General features: G+C 36.8%; 1 protein-coding gene across 3 annotated transcripts in view; it reads right to left on the reverse strand.

Annotated features, from left to right (window-relative positions):
• Window positions 1-14,965: 14,965 nt before the first annotated feature.
• The window catches only part of LOC120530561 (transforming acidic coiled-coil-containing protein 2-like), a 123,442-nt gene continuing 112,463 nt past the window's right edge, over window positions 14,966-25,944 (reverse strand). For all 3 annotated transcript variants that reach the window (XM_039755001.1, XM_039754995.1, XM_039754989.1), the window contains 2 exons: window positions 21,327-21,447; window positions 14,966-15,862 (listed from right to left, as the gene is read on the reverse strand). In XM_039755001.1, coding sequence (XP_039610935.1) covers window positions 15,797-15,862; window positions 21,327-21,447 — 187 coding nt within the window. In that variant the 3' untranslated portion in view covers window positions 14,966-15,796. The remainder of the gene's footprint in view (window positions 15,863-21,326; window positions 21,448-25,944) is intronic.

A 25,944-nucleotide genomic window follows, 5' to 3' on the forward strand; every position in this document is an offset into this window, starting at 1 on the left:
GCATTCACTCTAATACATACATTTTAGAAAAAAATCTGGAAAAGAAGTAGAAACGGTCCACTTACTTTGAATGATTAGAAGTGCACAAAGGAGCAGAGAGTGGACTACATTCATTGTATACATCGTAGTGTTATGCTAACAGACAAAGAAAAGCCGTCTGTTTGTTTCTAAAATCCTAAGCATAATCCTTGCTGTCACAGGCTAATTCCCTTGCATGGGATGACAGAATTAGCCAGAGTCTGTGCTTGGATGATGCTACTAATTCTAATTATTGTACAAATGGCTTGAGTTCTTGTCAGACACTGCTTAGAACATTATATGCACTACTCTCGGACAAAAGATTTGACCTGGAATATTTCTAGTCCTTGTAATGCTTCACTTATTCTTTCTTGTATCTATCAAAAAGATGATTACCTAAATCTATTTTAAATGTTCACTTCATATAAAGTATTTGTAAAAAAAATGGAAGAAAGCTTTTTTGAAGATTAGTTTTATTCTGTAAAGGCTATGCAAAGGCAAACCTTGTACACATTAACTCTTGTGTTTTGAGCAGGTAAGAGAAATTGTATTTTTGTTTGCTTTAGGAACAATCATCCACTTTCTGAACCCTCTTTCACCATTACAGTATACGTGGAATCTTCTGTGTGCACAAAGCAAGAACCAACTCTGCATGCGACAGCCAGACCATTATAGAGCAGGCCCACATACCACCAGCTCTGGGCTAATGGAACTTAACATGCTTATGCTTTGGATTGTGAATGAAAGCTACAACCCTAATTCAAAAAACGTTGGGATGCTGAGTTAAATGTAAAGAAAGACAGAATGCCATGACTTGTAAATCTCATAAACCCATACTTTATTCACAACAGAACGTAGAAAATATAACACATGTTTAAACTGAAAAAATGTTCCATTTTAAGAAAAGAATAAGGTCATTTTGAATTTGATGGCAGCAACAAGTCTCAAAAAGGTAGTACAGGGCCATGTTTACCATTTTATAGCATCCCAACAGTCCATAAACATCTGGAAAGTGAGGAAACCTCTTGCTGGACTTTTGGGAGAGGAGTGTTGTTCCATTCTTGTCTGATATAGGATTCTAGCTGCTCAACAATCCTGGTTCTTCTTTGTTGTATTTTTCATTTCATGATGCCCCAAATATTTTCAGTTGGTGAAAGGTATGGACTGCAGGCTACTACGAAGCCATGCTGTTATAATTGATGTAGTATGTGGTTTAGCATTGTCTTGCTGAAATATGCAAGGCCTTCCCTGAAAAAGAAGTTGTCTGCATGTGATCATATGTTGCTCTAAAATCTGTATATAACTTTCAGCATTGGTGGTGCCTTTCCAGATGTGTAAGCTTCCAATTCCATAGGCACTAATGCACCCCATACCATCAGAGATGCAGGCTTTTGAACTGAGTGCTTATAACAAGCCAGATGGTCCCTTTACTCTTTAGTCCTAAGGACGCGGTGTCCATACAAATTTTGATTTGTCTGACCACAGAACAGTTTTCTACTTTGCCTCAGTCCATTTTAAATGAAGTTTGGCCCAGAGACGACTGCAGTGTTTCTGAGTCATGTTCACATATGACTTCTTCTTTGCATGATAGAGCTTAGCCTGCATTTGTGAATGGCAGAGCCAACTGTGTTCACAGAAAATGATTTCTGGAAGTGTTCCTGATCCCATGCAATGATTTACATGACAGAATCATACCTGTTTTTAATACAGTGCCGCCCGAGGGCTGAAGATCACAAGCATCCCTTGTACACAGAGATTTTTCCAGATATTTGGAATCTTGATGATATTATGTTCTGTAGATAATGAGATATCCAAAGTCTTTGTAATTTTATGCAGATGAACATTATTCTGAAATTATTCAGAATTTGTAGATGCAGTTTTTTTTTGCAGATTGGTGAACCTCTGCTCTCTAAGATGCTCTTTTTACGCCCAATCACGTTACTGACCTGTTACCAATTCACCTAATTAGTTGGAAAATGTTCCTCCAGCTGTTACTTTTTAGCACCACTTAATTTTTTCCAGCCTTTTCATTCCGCTGTCCCAACTTTTTTGAGATGTGATGCTGCCATCAAATTAAAAATGAGCTTACAATTTTCATGAAATAGTAAAATGTCTCACTTTCAACATCTGTTAATGTTTTCTGTGTTCTATTGTGAATAAAATATGGATTTTTGAGATTTGCAAATCATTGCATTCTGTTTTTATTCACATTTTACACCGCATCCCAACTTTTATGGAATTGGGGTTGTAGATTACCAGGAGAAAAGCGAAGTGGACACAGGGAAAATGTACAAAGTCCATACGACAAGGATGGGACAAGGGAGTTATTCACTGTGACCCCCTGCCTGATAACCACAATAAAAAGTGAAACTCATCTCCATAACATATTCTTGTGTATGTCTATAGAATAATAGAACAATTTTCATGATCCCAGCAGAAACAAGCTCATCAATCCTATTCACCCAATTTCTCCAAAAGGACATCTTAACCAGAAAAAGAAAAGTTGAGCACATCTTACAAGTTTTAACATTGTTACTTTGGCGTCCTTTGGCACTGTACAGCCACCCATGATATTCTAATGCCCCAGCTGTCCACAAGACCCACTGCATCGAATCCTCTGGGACAAAGCCTGGAAACAATGATGAATGACCTAAGAACATTTATGTTAGGTAGAATGCCAAGTGGGGGCTGGGTGGTCTTTTGGCCATGGAATCCCTGCAGATTTTGTTTTTTTTTTCTCCAGCTTAACTAGAATTCTTACTTTTTGGTCTTTCTGTCCTCCTAGCCATCTGACTTTATCATCATATAAGACTTACAATGCAATATTTTATACAAGGTCTCTACTAATTATATATGTGTATTATGTAAACTTGTATTGATTTTTTTTGTATTGCATTTTCATTATCATTCTTACCTAATTTAATTTGTTTTTCTTTTCTTGTAACTATGTGTTTGATATCTTGTAAAGCACTTTTAGCTACATTCTCTGCATGAAAATGTGCTCTAGAAATAATAATTTTGTTGTTGTTGTTGTAGGTGAAAGGCAATAAAAAATCTCTTTGAACAAATAATCCATTCAGACAATTTTTTAAAATTCATACGAATGGATTGTTAATTTGTTAGAACAGATTATTATTATATTTTGTTTGCTCCTTTGCAGTTCAATTCTTATTATTTTTTCCAGACATACAGTTAAGTGAACCACAGGAGGAACTAGTTGTTAGACCACAGTGGCTGAAGTGGTTCTTTTGAGGTGTCCTAAAAGGAGTGTCAAACACTGGAGACATTACGAGATGGGATTCATGGAATTGTCTACAAGAATGCGGTGTTTTGAATTCTGTGGTGGAAACATTATTAGAAGAAAAGGTAAGGTTCAAATTTGTGATTTCATGTACAGTATATCAGTAATTATTACTCAGCCTACAAAAATACAAAGGCTAATTTTCAGTGTCTATTCTTATAATTACAATACAATACAATACAATTTATTTTTGTATAGCCCAAAATCACACAGGAAGTGCCGCAATGGGCTTTAACAAGCCTTGCCTCTTGACAGCCCCCCAGCCTTGACACTCTGAGAAGATGAGGACAAACTCCCAATAAAACCTAGTAGGGAAAAATGGAAGAAACCTTTGGAAAGGCAGTTCAAAGAGAGACCCCTTTCCAGGTAGGTTGGGCGTGCAGTGGGTGTCAAAAGAAGGGGGTCAATACAATACAATACACAGAACAGAACAAATCTTCAATACAGCATAAAAATAAAAATTGTAGAAGTACGGAGCAGGATTTAAAAGTAGATGATACTAATAATAGATGATTATTAGTAGACTTGCAGTTAACAGGAGTGTTACCTGAATAGATCATGCCCTTCACATACAGTAAACTGTCTAGTGGGAGTTTTTCTTGCTTTTTTTAAATATAAAATGCCCATATTTGGGATTTCAGCCTTTCATTTTCAGTATTAAAAACTTCCTATGTATATTTTGGATATGTATGAAGTGAAATTACTGGTGCATGCAGGTATTAGTTGGTGTGGTTGTTTGTGTAATGAGACCTGACAGTTATTAGCCTTGCTGCCTTAACAACCAAAGATATTATCTGCAAGCGAGAAAGAGCTTGTAAAATGGTAAAATGTTGCAAAACACCAAATGATTTTGTGGTGCATTCAAGTACTTGACTGACACCATTATCCAAGGTGGCTTACAATGTTTTAGATACAATTGGTTACATTTCTTTTATCCAGTTAGAGTACAGGCCAGTAAAGCGACTTGCTCATGGTCACATAGTGTTAGTAGTTGGATTTAAACCCACAACCTCACAGTCTGAAGTACAAAGCCTTACACATTACACCATACGGCTTGCACACTTTTAATGGATTCAATGAATGCTTAGACAAGCTTTAAACACAAAAAATTGAGTTACACTTTGGAAAAGGTACCAAACTGTACAGACTGCCTTGAGGCACATACTATAATTAGCTTACTTATATTTTCTTTCCAGTTTTGATCAGCAGTTAATGAAATGAAAGATATGGAGCTGTCATGAACATTACCAGACTGGGTGACCGCATTGCTGTTCATCAGTACTGCAAGATTCAAGTTCAGTACCCTAGAGGTATTTCAAAAGCTGCTTAAAACTTACTGAAAAAATAAATGTTTGCTGCAAAAGAAACATACTAGGAACAGCAATGCTGTTAAAACTGCCAAAGATGTTTTGACTGGGAATGTTTCAATGAAAAGGAAATTGAGAGAAGGTTGTGATGGAGGACATTAAAAAGATTCCAGATCTACTTTAATGGCAGAGTTTATGGAAGTGGGTAAAGAGTCTCATTTTTCCAGCATGAGGTAAATGCTGTTTTGGGAATGCGCAAGAGTTTAGTTTCTTATTCCATACCAGGGTTGTGGGGGGTGCTGGCTAGCACACCAGCTAGCATAGTGTGCAAGACGGGAATATATGCTGGACAGGGTGCCAATCCATTCCAGGACAAAAGCACACACACACACCAAACACACACTAGCGTCAGTTCAATGTAGCCAAGTCACCTAATCTGGACCGTGACAGGAAACTGGAGCTCCTGCAGGAAACTCACTCAGTCACAGGTAGAACATACCTAAGAAGAGTGAAGATGTTGAGACTCTATATACAGTGGGAAGGCAAGGAAGCATTGCAGCTGAGGATGCTGATGATCTTAAACTGAACAACAGTTTCCAAAATCATGAACTATGCTTTAGCTCAGCTCCTCGATTGACAAGGGATGGATTAGAAATTGTTAGCTCAACAGAGTGACAGTATTTGTTGTTGCCAACATTCTAACTCATCCACTAAACATTACAGAAGCCAACCATATGTTTCACTATTTCACACACTCAGAAGTGCAACCAACTGCTGACTAACTGAAATGTATGAGTTAATAGCCATGTAAGTACCCTTTGGCACACTGAAATTCTTCTCTCTTTTAAAATCATATGTATGCAGATCAAATTTCGAATTCAGATCAATCTTGTTTGTAAAATGTATTATTTTTTAAGGTTTTACTTTGAATGTTCAAAGAACAATGCATGTCTGCTTCTATTCAGAGAAATTTTGAATCTACAGAAAAATAAAGAACTGCTATGCGTCCCCACAGATTGTATTTTTGCAAACTAGGAGGATTTGCCCCCTGCTCGCTTCACGCACCAACCTGCCGGCCTGTGGTATGCGCCAGCCAGTTCGCGTCTCTGCCGCTCACACATGTGGATTTCACTTTCGCCAAAAAACAAATCTTTTAATTCTCGCACATAGGCCTCTTCATTGGGAAGAAACACTACTTTTCCCTGATGGCAATATGAATTAGACGATGTACAAATCTTAAAGTTTAAAGGCGAATAATAACTACATACTTCTGTCATACCACCTATGTCCATATACTTGATCTCTTTTCGTTGTTTCGCTATTTCATTAAGTACTAATTTCTGTTTAGAAATCTGTTAGCACTAATGTGATCTTTACTATCAGTTTTTTGAGACTTTCGAATTTTAGTACTTTCATAATCTCTAACTCTGCATGTGTATCGCACCAGTGTTTTTGAACCTTTTTACGACGTTCTATTTTGTCTTCTACTCTTTGTCTTTTATTTCTGACCCAGCTTGGAGCTGAGAGTGCAGAAACTGTGTCTGACATTCAGACGAATGAGAAGTGATTTGATCGTAGGTGTGGTTGTAAATGTTTGAGAGAAGGGCAGGTCTTGTCAAAATCTCTTGGCAAAAAGTCTTGTCACGCGGGACCTGAAATTATCTCTCACAGGAGTTGAAATTATCTCTGAGAAAGTCTCAGAGAAAGTCTCTTATAAAGACAGTAAACTTTAAAGCAGTCCCTTATCATGAACTATCATGATTTATCTTAGCTTAACAAATGTATATAAGGGCATATATGACAAATACAATTTAATATTAAAAAATGATAATTATTGTAATTAAGTGAAAACTACATCAAGGGTTGAATTATGTATTGTTGTAGGGGTGTCACAAGGATTGACCCTATATTCACCCAAGGACTTTACATGAAGATCTAAGTATCCCATACCTTTTAACTCTTTCTGCAATAAGTCACACATATCAAACTTTATAGACAATTACATCCTACAGTACTACTTGTGGTAACATTCAGGATGTACTAGCATTAACTGTACATAAAATACCTTACACCTTCTCTTATCTTTAGATCCAGGTGTTTTAGAACCAATTCAAAGTGAAGGAGAGAGGTATATATTAAAAAAAAAGTCTATGCAATTAACATTCTCTAATGTATAGTTGTTAATTTGCCAAAAATAGAAGCAAAAGGGCATACAACCTGTGTATTTCTGCAGCCATCAGACACCCAATGTGTGCTGGCTTTCTCTCTCTTAAGGTCACGTTTCACAGCATGGTTCTTCTTGGTGATGTCCTCCACTACTGGTGCTTCTTCAACAGCTACCACTGCTTATGATTTTTTTAAACCTTGCTGATTACATGATCACAAAGAGTGCATTAAAATGTTCAATGGCTCTAGCACCTTTCATTTTATGCACTTGAAAAGTTTGCTATGTTTAAAGTTGTGACTTTTCTTTTACTATTATTTGTCTGCTAATTTCCTTCTTTACACTGGAACATTTCGTCTTTGCAAGCTTATCTGTTTAGGTAAAGCAGACTGTTATTACAGTGATCAAAAGGTACAGTAACTAAAAAGAAAACTAAAATACAAGTTTAAGCACAAGCTTATTGTCAATAATCCTTGTTAACACTTTAAAACACAATGAATAAAATATTAAAACAATCGTAAGTTTTCCATCAGACTTTCATCAGTTTAAGCTATTAATAATAATTATTAATTAATTAATAATGATACACATTATTTATATAGCACCTTTCCCATTTTCATAGAATTTCACAGAAATTCAGAATGAGCAGCAGGGCATATACAATATTGAATACAAATAATATCTGTCAAAAACACTAAATAAAGATAAATACTTTAATTTGAATAAGAGACAATAAACCAGATAAAAATCCAAAATATATAAAATACTACAAGAAAATCCTGAACAAATAGCACAATTTGTGTTACAAATGCAAATTATCTTTAGCATCTGAACATAGAGGGAAAACTGGCACAACAAGCTGCCAAACTGAACCAACAGGAGCTGCGATTAAAGATTAGAAGGGACATCTGCCAGTAGGGAGTTACAGCAATCGATGCAGAATGTAATAAAAGCATGGACAAGTTTCTCAGCATTAGAAAAGAAGAGGAATGAGCAAACACGGGATATGTTATGGAGGTGGAAGTAAAACAGTTCCTTAATTTGATTCCTGTGGTAAAGTAAGAATGGGATGAATAAAAAAAGGACACCAAGATTCCTTGCATTAGAAGGTCTAATTTTATCATCACCAAGGGTGACTGAGAAGGAGCTTGTGTTCTTAAGATGAGCTTTAGTGCCAGTTAGAGTGACTTCAGTTTTGTTGTAGTTTAATTTTAAATAGTTATGTTCCATCCAGGTTTTAACTTCACTCAGAAAAGTTCTGAGCTTAAAAAATTTCACTTTTAACACTGAAATAGAACAGTATATTGTCTCATAAAAATGATAACCCAGTTCAAAGCTACAAATAATATGGCCAAGAGGAAACATGTACTTTAGATACAGAAGAGCAAAGAACTGTGGACAGATCTCTGAGGAGCGCCTTATGTTTACTGGTACTGAGCTGGACCTGCTGTTGCCAAGGCTAACAGACACTAACCTATCAGGCGGATAGAACTTAAACAACTGGAGGGCAGTGCCCAGAATGTTCTCCATTTGGCACAGTAGAATGTAATGCTTGACATTATCAAATGCTGTACCAGGATCTAACAGAATTAATGTGCTTGTTTGTCCAGAATCTGCTGCCATTAGCCAATCATTGGTTACTTGAGCAGATCAGTTTCAGAGCTGTGATGTACTCTGGAATCAGACTGAAACGGCTCCATCAGCTTATTACAAATTAAGTAACTGGTGGGTTGGGAGGCCATGACACACCTGAGAATTTTTAACAGAAAGGAGAACTGAGAGAGAGGCTGAAAATTGTTCCGGTTGTCTTCATCAAGACCTGACTTTTTTAACATTGTAATTTTCAACCTGGCTGGTGCAGGGCCAGTGTCAATGTATGTATTTATTCTTGTTGTAACTGTTGTGATTATGGCATGGAGGCGAGATTTGATATGTGTGGTAGTAGGCTTCATCTTTCAGAGCAGGAGCTAGATGGACAGAGGAGACAGAAAATGACTACAAAAAGAATGAACTTGTATTAGTTGAACTATTTAGATTTTTATCACAAAAATGTGAATGGATTTTTTTATAGTCTCCAGCAGAAGAAGTGGTTGTGCTAGATGCAAGTTGAAGTACTTTATTAACCATAGTGGACCTAAATCCACAGGTTATCATGGCCACTCTCTATTATTCTTCCATACTGCGTATTCTTGGCTCCAAACAGTTTATCTCTGCAAACCCTTTGATGGCCAGAGAAAGCCTGGACATGCACAGTGAGGCCTGTCTTACATGATATTCTCTCAAGGAGCCTGCCAGCTGCATTTATAGATCATATTACTGACATATACCAAGAAGACTTCTCTGTGTTTTGGAAGGGCCTGTTTTATCTAGAGCTGAATGAAGGGCTAAGGTATAGTGACCAACAAGACTATTTAATATGTTCATCAAAGTCTATCCCCACATCAAACTATTTCATACACTATTATTTTCACAGTCAGTTTTCAAAATATTCAATTCAACAACTATCAAAATCAGTGAGGCTCATTGCAATGATTAGCTGCTTCATACTTAACATCTACTCTTTATACAATCTATCAGATTGATTAATGATTAGTTACATCATCCAGAGTCATATTACTGAAATTTACCATCACAATGAAACTGGAACTAATGCTCTTTATGAGTAACTTGACTGAAGAAAAAGAAACAGTAGCGGAATGCAGAAATATACCAGGGAGAGGTGACTATGAATGAAGCGATATGGCAGAGTGACGGTATTTGTTGATGTCAACATTCTAATTCATCCACTAAACTTTACAGAATCCAGTATCCTTTAGCACACTGAAATTGTTCTCTCTCATGATACAATTACACAGAGTATGATCAGGGCCGGATTAAGGTGGGTGCTATTGATGCTGCAGCATTAGGCCCATTCCTGAAATAGGCCCAGATGAAAACAGACGAGAATTTTCCGGAAGCTGAACAGTTTTCGTTTGCTATATTAACCTCAAAATAATTCTTAGAATGAAATTTGGAGTCCGGCTTTCGGACGCCTTGACACAGCGTTGCTTATTATAAGTTACTATTGTTCTTTGCGCTGTGACATAACTATAACGTCATACGTTGAACAGTTTACTTAGTAATTTAACTGCATTTTTTGCAATATCTTGGGGATTCTTGCCACTTTATTATTGTTCGGTAAGTGTCACGTAGTAAATTTTTCACCTTGAAAGTTAGTTGTACAGTAAAAATTGATGGCTATTTAAATGGTTATCTGTAAAGGTAAAACTAAAAGCTGGCCCGCAGGCCCAGCATGGATGTTTAGAATTTTTAAAATCCTCGACAGGATTCTGGTCTATTATGAACATTAAATCATGGACAAATTTTTACCCTCAAGAGCCTGAACTGAGTCACTTTGACCCAATGTCTCTGCAAATTAATTTTTTCTTACTCTGTTTCGTAAGAGAATTTCGAAATTTTGTGTATTTCATTGTTAGATTTTCTGCATTAAGTGCACTTTTCAGACAATTGCTATTGAATGTTGATGTTACATAGTTTGATATTAATCTTGAGTTGTTACGATACTACGTCTTTATTATTATTCATGTTCAATAAAGGCTGGCTGGTTGCGTCGCAAGCAATTAAGGCTCCTTGGTCGGTCTGAGTGCGCATGTACAGTGAGTGTCGAATGCACATGCAGCAATGCCGAGGAAAAATAGGCCTCTTTTGTGCTGCAGCATCAGGCCCAATTTCATCTTAATCCGGCCCTGAATATGAACATCCTCTTTACAAGCAATATTAACTGTGATTAGTAAACAGTTCTTGTTTGAGCAATAATCTATTCTGGCACATTCCAGATTCCACATTAGTGTTCTGCTCTGGGACTGTATACATTATGTCAGCACATTTTTATTTTTAAAGGGGTCAATCAGGTGGCTATTCCATGACTCCTTTGTAGCATCCAGTTCATCCTAAAGAAACAAAGGTATTTACAGCTGACAATGCTGTTCATGTGAAGCAGCAGACTAGTAGCAGGATGGCTTGTGTTGTGCTGAGCTTGCAGGTTGTGTGTGTATGTAGCTAAGCTGCCATAGATTTATAATGCAAAGGTAAAATTAATCATATGGACATATCACATTTAGGCATATTATGATAATCTAGACTAATTATAATTTTTTATGCTGTTTTCAATATGAAAAAGATTTAAGTTTTTAAACCTGAAAATATATAATTAAATTGAGATTTACAAATAGTACTGTCTTTTGTGAACACAAGTCAATTTGAGGCAGTATGTATATTTCAGTTTTCAAATAATAATCATTTAATCATTTTTGTGTTCCATGACCTGAGTTACAAGAAGATACAACTTTGTTGCAGATACACATAACCTGCATCTCTCACAATTTCCTTATGGCTTTATCACTATATTGCTTGGCAACCATTATTGTTTAAATGATTATCTGGAATACCTTAAGGGAGTTTTTTTTATATATTTAATAACAGATGCTGAATTTACATATAACTGGTTGACTCTACAGACAAACTGAAGAACTTGAATTATAGCCTTTTTCTTATTGGAATTAAAGATAAAAAAAAATAAAAGATGATCAAATTCTTGTTCAGAAAGTCACCATCATAATGGTCCTAATCCTTTAGACGGCACAGATTTTTTAGTCAAGATTCAAGGCATTCCCACCTCAGCAGTCTCCAACATCTCTTGGTCTTCCACCCAACTGTGAGGTCGGTCTAGTCTGCTTAGCCCAGCACTTCAGGGTCAGGCAGAAACCTTATGCCTAATGGTTCTTCTACAGCAGCACCCACGGTACCCAACAGGGCTGAGATACAGAACTCCAAGTTCCATGGTGCCCTGTTGAAATCTGGGGACCACTGCACTCCAGGGAAGCTGCCATCTAGCGTTCTGGGGGAAGCAGTGGCCTAAAGAGGCTGCCTTCCCTCATCCTTCCACTTCTTGGTCTTGGCTGCCGGGTGTTTCTTCTATATATATAAATATCTCTTTCTATATATATATATATGTGTGTGTGTATGTATGTATATATATGTATGTAAATATTGAAAGAAAACCAACTTGTATCTTTGTACTTCATCAGTATGTTATATAGGACACCCTGTGATGGGATATTCTTTTTGAAAAGAGCTATATTTAAAGATTTTTTGATGATATCTACAGTATGTGATTTGCAATTCACACATACTGTATTTGCTTTCATTTTAAAGCTGCTATATCTGGTTCTTGAAATGTGCTTTTTAACTTCTTGTGAAGTGTAGTGGCTGAAGCACTGGTCATTACACTGCAAGGTTATTGGTTCACTATAAGAGGGTCCCTAAACCTTACACATAAAATTGTTATGTGTTCAGAGGTTATAAGCTGTCCTCAATAAAGTGTCATGACAGGTTTTATTGATTGTTATCATGGCTGCCCAACACCTTATGCCTGGAATCACATGTGACGGTTTAGTAGGACACTCCGGTATTTCCCTTCTAGCTCTTTACTCCACCTTGTGGCCAGAAGGTGTTTTAACATGCTGGAACACTCATCCCTTTTTCATTTTTTTCTAAACTAGTGGTAACCAAGTTCAGTTATAGGGAACTCCATTTTAGTGAATAATGCCTTAAATAATGGGAATACCTGCAAAATCTGAATGAAAATCACAATAATGGCAAAGAAAAACTTCTAAATGAAGATAAAAAATATTAAATTACTTCCATATAATATGGTACATTCCAATAAAAATTAGCAAACCCTTGACACTAAATAAACCCTAAATAAAATAAATAGATAGCTCAATAAAGTAACAGCTCACTTAATTAAGGTTGGAGTCCAATTAAAAGCAGAAGTTAATTGGGACAAGCCCTAAGTTTCCCCCAGGCCTGAGCTTTGAAGCCATTCTTCTGAACTCTTCTAAGATCTCAGGGAGCTGGAGCCTGTTTCAGTAGTTCTGGGCTCAATGCAGCAGGAGCAGTCCTGGACCCTCCTATGGCTACGTGTTTTCATTTCAACTAACTTCACAATCTGTTTTTCATTTTAAGTTTAATTTAATCTCATTGTTTATTTACCCGACATTTTTCCTTGTCTTGTTTCGTGTTCAGAAAAGCAGTAGTGTGAGATTTACATTCATAAAAAAAAAATTATTTTTTGCCAAATCTAGATGCTTAACTTATTTTTGTCGTTTTTCTTTTTAATTCACTTTTTACTGATTATGAATTTTTCAGTAGAGCGGCATTGTGGCACAGTGATAGCACTGCTGCCTCGCAGTTGGGAGACCTGGGTTTGCTTCCCGGGTCTTCCCTATGTTGAGTTTGCATGTTCTCCCCGTGTCTGCGTGGGTTTCCTCCCACAGTCCAAAGACATGCAGGTTAGGTGCATTGGCGATCCTAAATTGTCCCTAGTGTGTGCTGGGTGTGTATGTGTGTGTGCCATGCCTGGGATTTGTTCCTGCCTTGTGCTCTGGGATTGGCTAAAGGACCCCCCGTGACCCTGTGTTAGGATTAGCGGGTTGGATGATGGATGGATGGATGGATGGAATTTTTCAGTGAAAAAGACACAAATGCAAATGGCACTGAATGCTAAAAGCCCGCAGCTGCTTCAGTGTTATCCATTTATGTACATATTAGCAAATAATGGGTTAAAAAAATAATTTATTAAACAGTAAGACAAAAAGAATGAATTCACTCCCATCTAACTTGCTTCATCCAGTAATCATTCAACATAAGCAATCCGTCATTTCTGAAAGGGGAAATTATAGCTTGCTTGATCAATGGACGAGTTCAATTGAAAGCAGACATTGTTTGAGGGGAAAAATGCCGCCATTGGACTCGGAGACTGAAATTGTAAACTCCAACAATACAAGCCCTAACTCTGGCCAGGATGCCCTTCTATTGTAGGACTCCCTCCATTATATACCCTTTTTAACACATACCAGACTAGTTTAGAGTCGACAGTCAAATCAACCATTCTTGTCTTTGGGATGTGGAAGGGAAATCGAAATGGAAATAAGCGTAATGTCCACATTCCATTTAGAATGCATAACAGAGAAATATTTGTGATGTTAGACTGCTTATGGGATATCTGAGCTCAACTTTAATGCCTATGCTACAGCAAGTGCTACTTTATGCTTTTTTTATTATTATTATTAATGTGGTAGAATAGCATGCTGTCACAGTGCTTAGTGCTGCTGTCTCAGCATCCTGATCTTGAATCCCACAATTTGTTGTCATCCATATGTAGTCTTCCAGCGTCTTCCTCCCATATTCCCAAAAGTTTGTATGTTTGGTTACTTTTTGTGACAAATTTTACCTTTACATTTGCCTTTTGGTTCCATACTTTGAGCTCAGCTATTGTGAAGGATGCTATGAACAATCACTTCTCATTATTTAACTATCCATCCATCCATTTTGAAACCCGCTGAATCCAAACACAGGGTCACGGGGGTCTGCTGGAGCCAATCCCAGCCAACACAGGGCACAAGGCAGGAACCAGTCCTGGGCAGGGTGCCAACCCACGGCAGATTATTGAACTAGGAAACCATATTTTCTTCCAGAATACTGAAAATTACCTTGATTTCTAGAAGATTTATAGATTAGGTAATTTGAGACATTGACCAGCTTACATCCGTTTTTTTTTTTTGGATCTTTTTAAAATCAGTGTTGAGTTTCTGTGAGATGCACCCTACACTAACAGCAACAGGCGCACCGCAGGAACCAACACAGGAAATAGTGATGGAGACAATGCACTTATTTCAGATATTATCACCAAAAAATACCGTGCCAGAAATGCTGCATGCTTGAGTGTACTCGTTGTTATGCAGCATCATCCATCCATCATCCAGGGTTAAGAAAAGCTGCAATGTCCGTCCAGATTATTTAAAGATCAAGTTCATTAAAAAGGCATGTTAGCTGACTTCGAGCACTCACTACAAAATAACTGTAACTAATACATTCACTTTAAAAAAATAAATCCAAAACAAGAACTTAATAATCAATCACAATAAGTGTTAAAATAGAAATGACACTTACATAATTACAATCTGTGTGGAAAGGAAACACAAATGAAAAGGTGGGAATGTTCTCCTCCCAGTAATTGGATTGCATTTTCTTGTTGTAAATGAATGAGGCATCACAAATTGGACAACTGTAAAAGAAGCTGAGGCAGAAAATACTCATACTAATCAATTGTACTGCTTTTGGTACAAATTTAATTTAATTCAGTTTTAAATATCTGCACATTGAATGCAAACCACAATGAACAGCTGCACATCTATACAGGATCTTAAAATAGCTCATAATTTATTTTAAAAAAGGGTGTATAAAGGAAGTCAGCAAGTTTTTTTTATCTACAAATTACATGAGCATTTGTTTCATTACACACATTACCAAAATGATAGTTATGTTGTTTTTCTCTGCAGTTACTTTCATTAATTTTTTTTTTGTTTCACTGAGGCATGCCTTTACCATTTTTATTTTTAAGTGCACTGGGTTAACACAAGATTGGAGTGTTCAGTAACAGTCAGCTAAAAATAAATACAATTTTCATTGGATGTAGAAACGAAGAGTAAATGTGCACGCTGTGTGTTTCTTTATCTTAACCTTTGACAATTTGGCATCAGTTTTATTACTAATGTTTACAAAAGAACATCAGTACCCAAGCAGAAGAGAACATTCTGGGATGATTTAATTCAGTAACTTTATGTAACACAGAATTCTATTTTTTTTTCTAGAAAATCTACAACCAAAAAACAGGAAAATATATATATGTATATATAAAATAATATATTTTTGCCTTATGGCTTAATTAAAAAAAGCTTTATTGAAGTCTTTTCAGTGAATGCTACACAGTACAGTCTTGCAACAAAAAACAGCCAGTGCATAACACACAAGTGGATGCTCTTCCAGTCACTCGGAAGAAGAAGAAGAAGAAGAAGAAAAATTATTGGCAGAGCGTAAAGGTGCTATTGTTCACTGTAAAGTATTAAAATAAAAATCAGGCTTGGGGTGTACACAGTTCAGGCGTTAGTTCTTTCCCATTTTGGAAATCAATTCATCACAAATTTTTGTCAGCTCTTCTATCTCCTTATTCTGGAAAAAAAAGAGAAAAGACTTGTTTAAACAATCTGGAAACTGCATGGCTACTGAAACACTGAAGCTTGTCCTAGAATATTTGGGTGTTGATACTACTAGATGTGTCCTATTCAGAAGACATTTTAAATTAGATATTTTGAAACCGTATGTCAAAGTCTCTTTCTCAGTTTTCTGCCTCATTTCCATTTTTGTCCTTTTGGGGCAATAGATCATGTAGAATATTGGAACTGCAGGTCTACACTATTCTTAATGTTGTATACTTATGATGGGACGCAAAATTATAGTTATGAGATTCTTACATAATTTGTTAAGAGCAGAGCATATTGAAATAAACACGTTTGGAGACCTCCAAAGAAATGTAGCCTGGGGGGCACTTTAATGTTCATAATGTGGGCTTCGAGAATCATTAGGAAGTTATACAACATGCGTTAAGGTAGCGGAGGGATGCAACTAAATTGTTAACTGAGTTGCAACCTTGTTGAATGGAATGACTGGGAGAGGAGACATAAAAACAAGCCAGAGCCATAATCAAAAACAAGGGTAATAAGACAGAACCTGTAAATTCATAAAGGGAGATGAACAAAGCAAACCCACACGATATTCATTTAGAAACCATTAAACTTGGATAATTATGGTTCCATCACATGGTTCCATTTATATTGTCGCAGAGATGATGTGGTATGCATATCATCTGGGGCTGCTCTCTGTGGCAACCACTTACTCAAAGGGGTGAGAACTGGAAGTAAACAAAACTAATGATGAATCATTGGAAAATTACTAATATGACATCACAAAGAAAATATATGAAACAATAAGAATCGTTATAAAGAATATTAATATATCCCTTGAAAAACCTGAGTACTTCGTAATGAAAGATTACAATTTTTCAATTAAAATTAACCCTAACCTTAACTCCATGCTTTGTATACACCTACTTGAGGGAAAACAGAAAGCTGTGGGATTTGGTTTTTTTTTGTTAATTTTTTTTAAATATCTGCATTTTTTGAGAGCCATTCTCCTAGCTTCTTATTAGCTAAAGACAGTGGTTGTTAGCCCCTGACCATCGAGACCAAGCTGATTCACTGACCTTTATTTTGTTTAATATTCATGCTTTCTTACCTTTTTCAGTGTTGATTGTTTTTACCAATTTGTATCGGAGTTGATTGTTTTTTGTGGAATTTAATTAATTATCAGTAATTATCTTCTTTTAATTTAAAATCCTTGTAATAGTTTTTTTTCTGATGTTGTAATGGTTTAATATTGCTTTATTGTTTTCCTACTTATACCTTTAGATGTGAAGTCCAGGGTGCAGTGCCCCCTAGTTGAAAACACATTACTTTAACATGGCCTTCTCATAACTTCACTTTAACTTACTCCTGATACTCTGTATGTTCAATTCATCATAATAACTATTCATAGTGGCTCTAAAATCCATACTGACCCCAACTCTCTCTCCTGTTTCTTTTTCCGGTTTCTTTGTGGTGGTGGCGGCCTGCGCCACCTACCTCAAAGCATCATGATGCACCAACATTGATGGACTGAAAGCCAGAAGTCTACGTGACCATCATCATCAGGTCCTTCCACGAAAACCCTAAATACAAAGAGGACTGTTTGACTTATGTTAGGTAGATTGCCCAGAGGGGACTGGGCGGTCTCGTGATCTGGAATCCCTACAGATTTTATTTTTTTCTCCAGCCTTTGGAGTTTTTTTTGTTTTTTTCTGTCCACCCTGGCCATCGGACCTTACTCTTATTCTATGTTAATTAATGTTGACTTATGTTTATTTTTTATTGTGTCTTCTATTTTTCTATTCATTTTGTAAAGCACTTTGAGCTACATTGTATGAATATGTGCTATATAAATAAATGATTGATTGATTGATTGATAGTTATGCAGATGAGATGCTGTTTGGGTGGTCATTTGAGGGTACTTTGTTTAAGAACACCATTTGCTGGGGCATTGTATCCCACCCCTTTATCTTTGGCTCCCTTTCTTAGAGTTGGTCTAATAGTTTTAAGCAAAGTTTTTGCTTTTGTTAAGTTTCTCTTATATGAGAATTCTTGTTTGGTTAATAAGTTGAGTATTTCTTTCCTGCTTTTTGGATTAGGTTAAGTTTGGGTTACAATTTTTGATCATTGTCTCATTGTAGATTTTGCATGGACTCTAATTTATTTATGAAAGTGTGTTTCGTGCAGGGAGTTTTTCCATTTTTGAACAGAACTTTTTGTATCCTTCCTTCATTACTTAAAGTTGTGCTTCAGAAACAATTTAAATTATTTTTAAGTATTTTTCTTTGCTCAAATTTCTTATGTCGACTAGATTACTGTAACGCACTCCTCTTAGGACAACCCAAAAAAGACATAAATCGTTTGCAACAAGTGCAGAATGCGGAGGCTAGAATCCTAACTAGGAAAAGAAAATCTGAGCACATTTCTCCATTTTTGATGTCACTACACTGGTTACCTGTGTCATTCAGGATTGACTTTAAAATTCTGCTTATGGTTTATAAAGCCTTAAATAATCTCGCCCCATCTTATATATCGGAATGTCTGACACCTTATACTCCAAATCGTAACCTCAGATCTTCAAATGAGTGTCTCCTTAGAATTCCAAAAGCTAAACTTAAAAGAAGTGGTGAGGCGGCCTTCTGCTGTTATGCACCTAAAATCTGGAATAGCCTGCCAATAGGAATTCGCCAGGCTAATACAGTAGAGCAGTTTAAAACACCGCTGAAAACATATTACTTTAACATGGCCTTTTTATAACTTCACTTTAACTTAATACTGATACTCTGTATGTTCAATTCATCACAATAACTATTCATAGTGGCTCTAAAATCTGTACTGACCCCAACTCTCTCTTCTGTTTCTTTTTCCGGTTTCTTTGTGGTGGTGGCCTGCGCCACCACCACCTACTCAAAGCATCATGATGCTCCAACATTGATGGACTAAAAGCCAGAAGTCTACATGACCATCATCATCATGTCCTTCCGTGAGAACCCTAAATCCAAAGAGGACTGTTTCATTTATGTTAGGTAGAATGCCCAGAGGGGACTGGGCGGTCTCATGGTCTGGAATCCCTACAGATTTTATTTTTTCTCCAGCCGTCTGGAGTTTTTTTTTTTTTGTTTTTTCTGTCCCCCCTGGCCATCGGACCTTACACATATTCTATGTTAATTAATGTTGACTTATTTTGTTTTCTTACTGTGTCTTTTATTTTTCTATTCTTCATTAGGTAAAGCACTTTAAGCTACTTTTTGTATGAAAATGTGCTATATAAATAAATGTTGTTGTTGTTATGTATGAAGAGTTGTATGTGTTTGGTCAATTTATTAATATATTTGCTCTGGTGGCACAGTACTTCAGTAGTAATTTAATTTAATAAAGTAACTTTTAAAAAACTTAATCTGTGTATTAGGGTTTTCAGGGACTCACTGTACATTTGCTTTCACCTTTCACTGGCTGGATGCTACCATTTCTTTTTCAAGCATATCTTCTGTAGTATAGACAAAACAAAAGAAATGTAAGTAAATTGTCCTACTACAGCACTGGTCTAACACCAGTCATCAGAACATTTTCTATTAGTATCTGGGTATGTACTGAAAAGGACATAACTATTCTTCCATGTGATATTCCATCATCTGCTGTTTTGGTGCTAAGGTGCCACTGTAATCTCCCCATGAATTGCTAAATCAAGCCCCATATCTTAAGAATTTTATAGTTTTACAACAAGGACCAAAATTGAGAATAATGTAGTGGAAATTTCAAATAAGCAAGCAAAAAGACTGATACCCAGGGCCGTTCCTATCTTTTGGCAAAACCTATAGAAAAGCAAAAATCAAAGACAATCAAAAAAGTTCTCTGTAACATTATTCAAGAGTACAAACAACTACCATACAGGAATTGTTATCTGGATACGCGGATGAAGCATTTGTCATTAAGTTTACAACTATGAGCCCAGATGTTAACAACTGCAAACTTCCAGGTTGATTGCCTAGCAACATGGAAACAATAAGTCCACAAAATAGCAGTGTACATGAAACTAAGATGTTGACGGAAATGACACAGAAACTTCATAGCAATCTTAGCTAGTAAACAATAACAGAATTGAATTCTGGGACCTCATAAATCTGTTAAAATAGCTAGATGACATAAATAATTTCTACAAAAATGTACTAAAGTTAATAATGAATACCAATCATAACAAGCACTGCGCCATGGTATATGGTATATACCAGTTTTCATACTCTTTAAGCCATTGTGCACTGTTATTCTGGAGCATTTCACTAGAATCACAATTGATAAGCTCCATCATGGAGTGAATGTAATCATTATGAATTGCCTGGCATTTATTTTCATTTGTTTTTCCCTCAAAGGAATCGGGGGGCTTAAAGATGGTAAGAAGGTTTACTCCACACTATAACAGAGCCTCCAGTATCTTTAACTATGTGAAACAAGTGTTCAGGCCATTTGATTTGTTTTGGTGTACAGCATGCATGTGTCTGCCTGCTTGTTGAGAACAAGATGAAGGATCGTTTACTTTTTCAACTTATCAGTAGACTCATCCTTGTTTTCAGCCTGGTCATAATATCTCTTTGAAATTTGACAGATTACTCTTAATTAAACTTCTAGCTCCTGCTTTAGATTTACATTTGCAGTCAGATGATCCAAAGCTGCATATCTGTTTTCCCTGCCTCTCAAATATATACAGTACATGGACATCATAGTCAAGAAGTCTGCACATTTATTTAAATGTGCAGTACCTGGTTGCTGATGATTTGTTTTTCTCCACCTTTCATGATCACACCATTTTAACTACTTTTCCTTGTGAGTCTTCATTGTGTTAAGCAGTCCTCATCTGTGAAGCTCCCATGCTCCTAAAATTAGTCCCATCTCTCAAAGCCATTGAAATCCCTGCTTTAAGTCATAGTAGCCAAACTAATGAACACCTGGGTCTGCTCAAATTTTTGAGCAAGACCCTAAATAAGAAGGAATGTTAAATGCCTCATTATTTATTGACCATTTAGAAGTTTTTGCTTTCAAATGAATATTTTATTCCTTATACACTTAAGTATTTTACATTATTTTGTCAGTTAACCCTGTTTCCTCGGAACACATATAGATACCTGTGTTCAAAGCCGAAGCCTACATGAAGACTGTTACAAGAAGAGGTCCACGTGATTTTATTAAATTGTCGTGTTAATCTAAAGCTGTCCTGTACTCTTCATATACCTTTTCTTAATGTTGTTTCAGAATCAGTAAATAAGTAAATAGCAACCCTGTTCAAACACCAATTAACCATTTAGGTTCCGCATACTTTCTCTGTAGTTGTAGTCCAGTCCTAGTAATGCAACATTTGCAGCAAATGTAGAACACAAATGAAGGCTGAGTTAAACACAAGAATGATTTGGTCTTTAAAAGTGTGCTGTGCTTATTATAGCCTTTTGGCCTCCACATGTTACCTTTTGCTCCAGTGTTCGTTCTAGAGAGTCAACTCGCATCTGCTCCTTCCTCAGACTGGCCTGGTAGGCGGCTTGTTCCTGCTTGCTTTTGGCACGAACTTGGGCAATTTCAGCATTGGCTCTGAAAAACAATGAGATTGTTGTTAATTATAATATCACTAACAAAGGATGCAAAGAGATATCTTGGAGGCACTAAAATTCAACAAATATGCTCCTCTTGAAGAAATTCTGAAATATGAATGTAGTTTAATTCAGGATAAGATGTTGTTGAATTCTCACATTAAACATCTCCTTTGTTCTGTAAATGCATTGCCAAGACAGTTGTAGCAAAAGAACACGGTAGAACATAGATTATCCAAACATTGATCTTCTGAAATGCCAATTATCAGAAACTACTACCACACACAAAAAATCAATTACAGCATCTATGCTTATGGATGTATGGAGTATAACTAATGAATAATAAATCAGTGAAGTTTTGTTTTAAACAGGTTTATAAAGTTGCCCCAAAACCACTTTCAATTTTACAAGTGTGAAATTGTGCAAAAAAAATACTAAAATGATTTTTGAGGAGTTTTAAATTTTGTTTGGGCTGAAAGCATGGTCCCTTAAGGTTATTTTACTTTCTGGCTCTACAATTCCGCCTTCCTTGTGGCTCCACATACTTTTGTCTGCCACCGGCACTACTTGCTTGCACATTCATGCCACTCTTATGGCTTCTGCACTCACTTTCCCCAACTCTGTAAAATTATGCAAGGCAGGCTTCTTCTAGAGGCTGCCCACTGGCCATGCACATGGGAGTTAAATGCTACAGAATAGATGAATAATATACAGTGGTGTGAAAAACTATTTGCCCCCTTCCTGATTTCTTATTCTTTTGCATGTTTGTCACACAAAATGTTTCTGATCATCAAACACATTTAACCATTAGTCAAATATAACACAAGTAAACACAAAATGCAGTTTTTAAATGATGGTTTTTATTTAGGGAGAAAAAAAAATCCAAACCTACATGGCCCTGTGTGAAAAAGTAATTGCCCCTGAACCTAATAACTGGTTGGGCCACCCTTAGCAGCAATAACTGCAATCAAGCGTTTGCGATAACTTGCAGTGAGTCTTTACAGCTCTGGAGGAATTTTGGCCCACTCATCTTTGCAGAATTGTTGTAATTCAGCTTTATTTGAGGGTTTTCTAGCATGAACCGCCTTTTTAAGGTCATGCCATAGAATCTCAATTGGATTCAGGTCAGGACTTTGACTAGGCCATTCCAAAGTCTTCATTTTGTTTTTCTTCAGCCATTCAGAGGTGGATTTGCTGGTTTGTTTTGGGTCATTGTCCTGTTGCAGCACCCAAGATCGCTTCAGCTTGAGTTGACGAACAGATGGCGGACATTCTCCTTCAGGATTTTTTGGTAGACAGTAGAATTTGTGGTTCCATCTATCACAGCAAGCCTTCCAGGTCCTGAAGCAGCAAAACAACCCCAGACCATCACACTACCACCACCATATTTTACTGTTGGTATGATGTTCTTTTTCTGAAATGCTGTGGTCCTTTTACGCCAGATGTAACGGGACATTTCCCTTCAAAAAAGTTAAACTTTTGTCTCATCAGTCCACAAGGTATTTTCCCAAAAGTCTTGGCAATCATTGAGATGTTTCTTAGCAAAATTGAGACGAGCCCTAATGTTCTTTTTGCTTAACAGTGGTTTGCGTCTTGGAAATCTGCCATACAGGCCGTTTTTGCCCAGTCTCTTTCTTATGGTGGAATCGTGAACACTGACCTTAATTGAGGCAAGTGAGGCCTGCAGTTCTTTCTTCTAGTCGTTGTCCTGGGGTTTGTTGTGACCTCTCGGATGAGTCGTCTCGGCGCTCTTGGGGTAATTTTGGTCAGCCGGCCACTCTTGGGAAGGTTCACCACTGTTCCATGTTTTTGCCATTTGTGGATAATGGCTCTCACTGTGGTTCGCTGGAGTCCCAAAGCTTTAGAAATGGCTTTATAACCTTTACCAGACTGATAGATCTCAATTACTTCTGTTCTCATTTGTTCCTGAATTTCTTTGGATCTTGGCATGATGTCTAGCTTTTGAGGTGCTTTTGGTCTACTTCTCTGTGTCAGGCAGCTCCTATTTAAGTGATTTCTTGATTGAAACAGGTGTGGCAGTAATCAGGCCTGGGGGTGGCTACGGAAATTGAACTCAGGTGTGATACACCACAGTTAGGTTATTTTTTAACAAGGGGGCAATTACTTTTTCACACAGGGTTGTTTGGATTTTTTTTCTCCCTAAATAATAAAAACCATCATTTAAAAACTGCATTTTGTGTTTAATGTGTTATATTTGACTAATGGTTAAATGTGTTTGATGATCAGAAACATTTTGTGTGACAAACATGCAAAAGAATAAGAAATCAGGAAGGGGGCAAATAGTTTTTCACACCACTGTATATGGTGATGGTTAGAAACTGCAGTGGCATGGTGTGAGTGACAGACAGTGCAGTTCTACAGTGATACTGCTATTCAAGGGGATGAGAGACCTCACTGAGAAAAAAGAGAACCTTGTATGGTTCAATGAAAACAATCAAGATTACATACAGTATTTTAAAACAAAAATCTGACTTAGCATAAGACGCCGTAATTTAGGATGTTCGTAAGAAATGTGATGATTTATTTAATGAGGTAGAAGTAAATAAAAAACAAGAATAGTTGGATCATATATTTGAAATATTAAAATGTGTGCTTAAATTAATAAAGTCTAAATATTCTCTATTGTATTAGATAGTTGTCTTTTTCATGCTCTAATAGATGTCTATAGAGAGTTAGACCCCTAGTAAAGAATGAAAATTAAAATAACATCATATTTGTAATCAGTGACCTTGAAATAGTATAACATAATAGGTTTGACATTTGCAATCTTTAACCTTCCTGCAATGGCTGGAACCACTGGTAAAGAAATCAATATCAAATATCTTTTTATATAAAACACTACCATGGCTGTCCTTTTGTCTGTCCAGGATTTTAAATCACCTGTAGCTTGCAAACCGTTTGAACTATTGACCTGAAATGTGGTACACATATACTGTGTGACGTCTACTATCTGCTTTCGGGGTGATGATTGACACCAAAGGTTATTCCTCTTTTTATTTTTATTTTATTTTAGAATCAACTCTCAGCAGCAGCCAGCAGGGAGGCCATGCGGCACATGTGTATGGGCGCCATTCTCATCCCTACCACCTTTGCTGCCACTTCCTCTACCTCTTCATATCTTAAATCATTCTTGAGGCAGATTGAAGACATAAGTGCCAGCTTAAGTGAAAAATTAAGGAAAACGTAGTAGTAATTGCAACACAAACACTAACTTGATCAGTTTTAATGTGAAAAGATGCCGACGAAATAAAAGAAGAAGTGGGCAGCTAGGGTGGAGAAAAGACGTGCTGCTCAGGAAGCAGCAAGCGCATCAACCTCTGAGCAAATGAATGCTAAACGTACAGAGAGAAAAAAGATGAAAACTATGAATGCTGAAGTCATAATGAGTAGTGCTCCGTTACTGGTATTATTATACTAGCAAAATACCTGCGCTTCGCAGCGGCAAAATACTGCCTTAAAATTTTTATTAAGAAAAAAAGTAAACATTTTTAAACTGAGGGAAAATATACAAAAAAATTATTTGTTAAGTATCTCTTTGTATACCACGTCGTCAGTTCGGCCCTCCGGTTGTAATATGACCAAGCTGTGCGCTGAGCTTACTCTTGAGCATGTAACATACAGTTGGCCATGTGAAAAGCAATCCTGTCAAATCAATGCCAGCCTTTTGTAGGGTTTATCCCCAAGACTTATTGTCATTGCGAAGCACAGCCTTAATGGAAAGTGAAGGTGTTTGAATTGAAATGGGAGATCAGAGGGTATAACGGGGATGCGAGGAATAAAACTCTCTCCCCTGAGTCACTGCCAGTAAAAATAGTTGCCTCAATTAGGTTCTTTTGTAGACGCGTATCCTGAAGTCTCATGCCGTTACAAAGTTTCGGTGGCTGTAAGTTTCTCAGTAACATCATTGGTGCCCCAACCTTCAAAATTAGATTATGCTCAGGAATGCCTGGAGGATTCAGAGTATGGAGAAACTCTACCGGATAATGCACTGCGTCTTTCCACTTCTACAACTGAATCCACAGACTGATGTTTTCGGTTGTGAAGGTAGTTCTTGAAGTAAAATGTGGTTTATAGTCGTAGTCATGTCATTTTTTGGTGTCAGGATAGCTCTCTCTCTCTCAACTATGACACGTTGTTTTGGTGGAGATTTTGTAGCTATAATCGTAATAAATGAACAATAAAACAGCGGAGAAGCCATGGATTAAATAAAGGAAATGGGTAAGTGAACAGTAAACTAAGTGTAAAATACCTACACAATAACTATAACAATCGAAATAAACAAACAATAAAACAGCGGAGAATCCGTGGATTAAATAAAAAGGAATGAAAACACCACAGCGAAGGACGGCCTTATATGGCAAGGCAGTCAATTACTTGGAAGGCGTGGGGATGGAGGATTCAACATAGGAAGGCAGGCAGGCAGCCAAAGAAGTGAATCAAGAGACCGGAGCGACGGACGGCCTTATATGGGCAGGCA

This window comes from Polypterus senegalus, chromosome 1 (assembly GCF_016835505.1).
Source record: "Polypterus senegalus isolate Bchr_013 chromosome 1, ASM1683550v1, whole genome shotgun sequence".
Lineage (NCBI taxonomy): Eukaryota > Metazoa > Chordata > Cladistia > Polypteriformes > Polypteridae > Polypterus > Polypterus senegalus.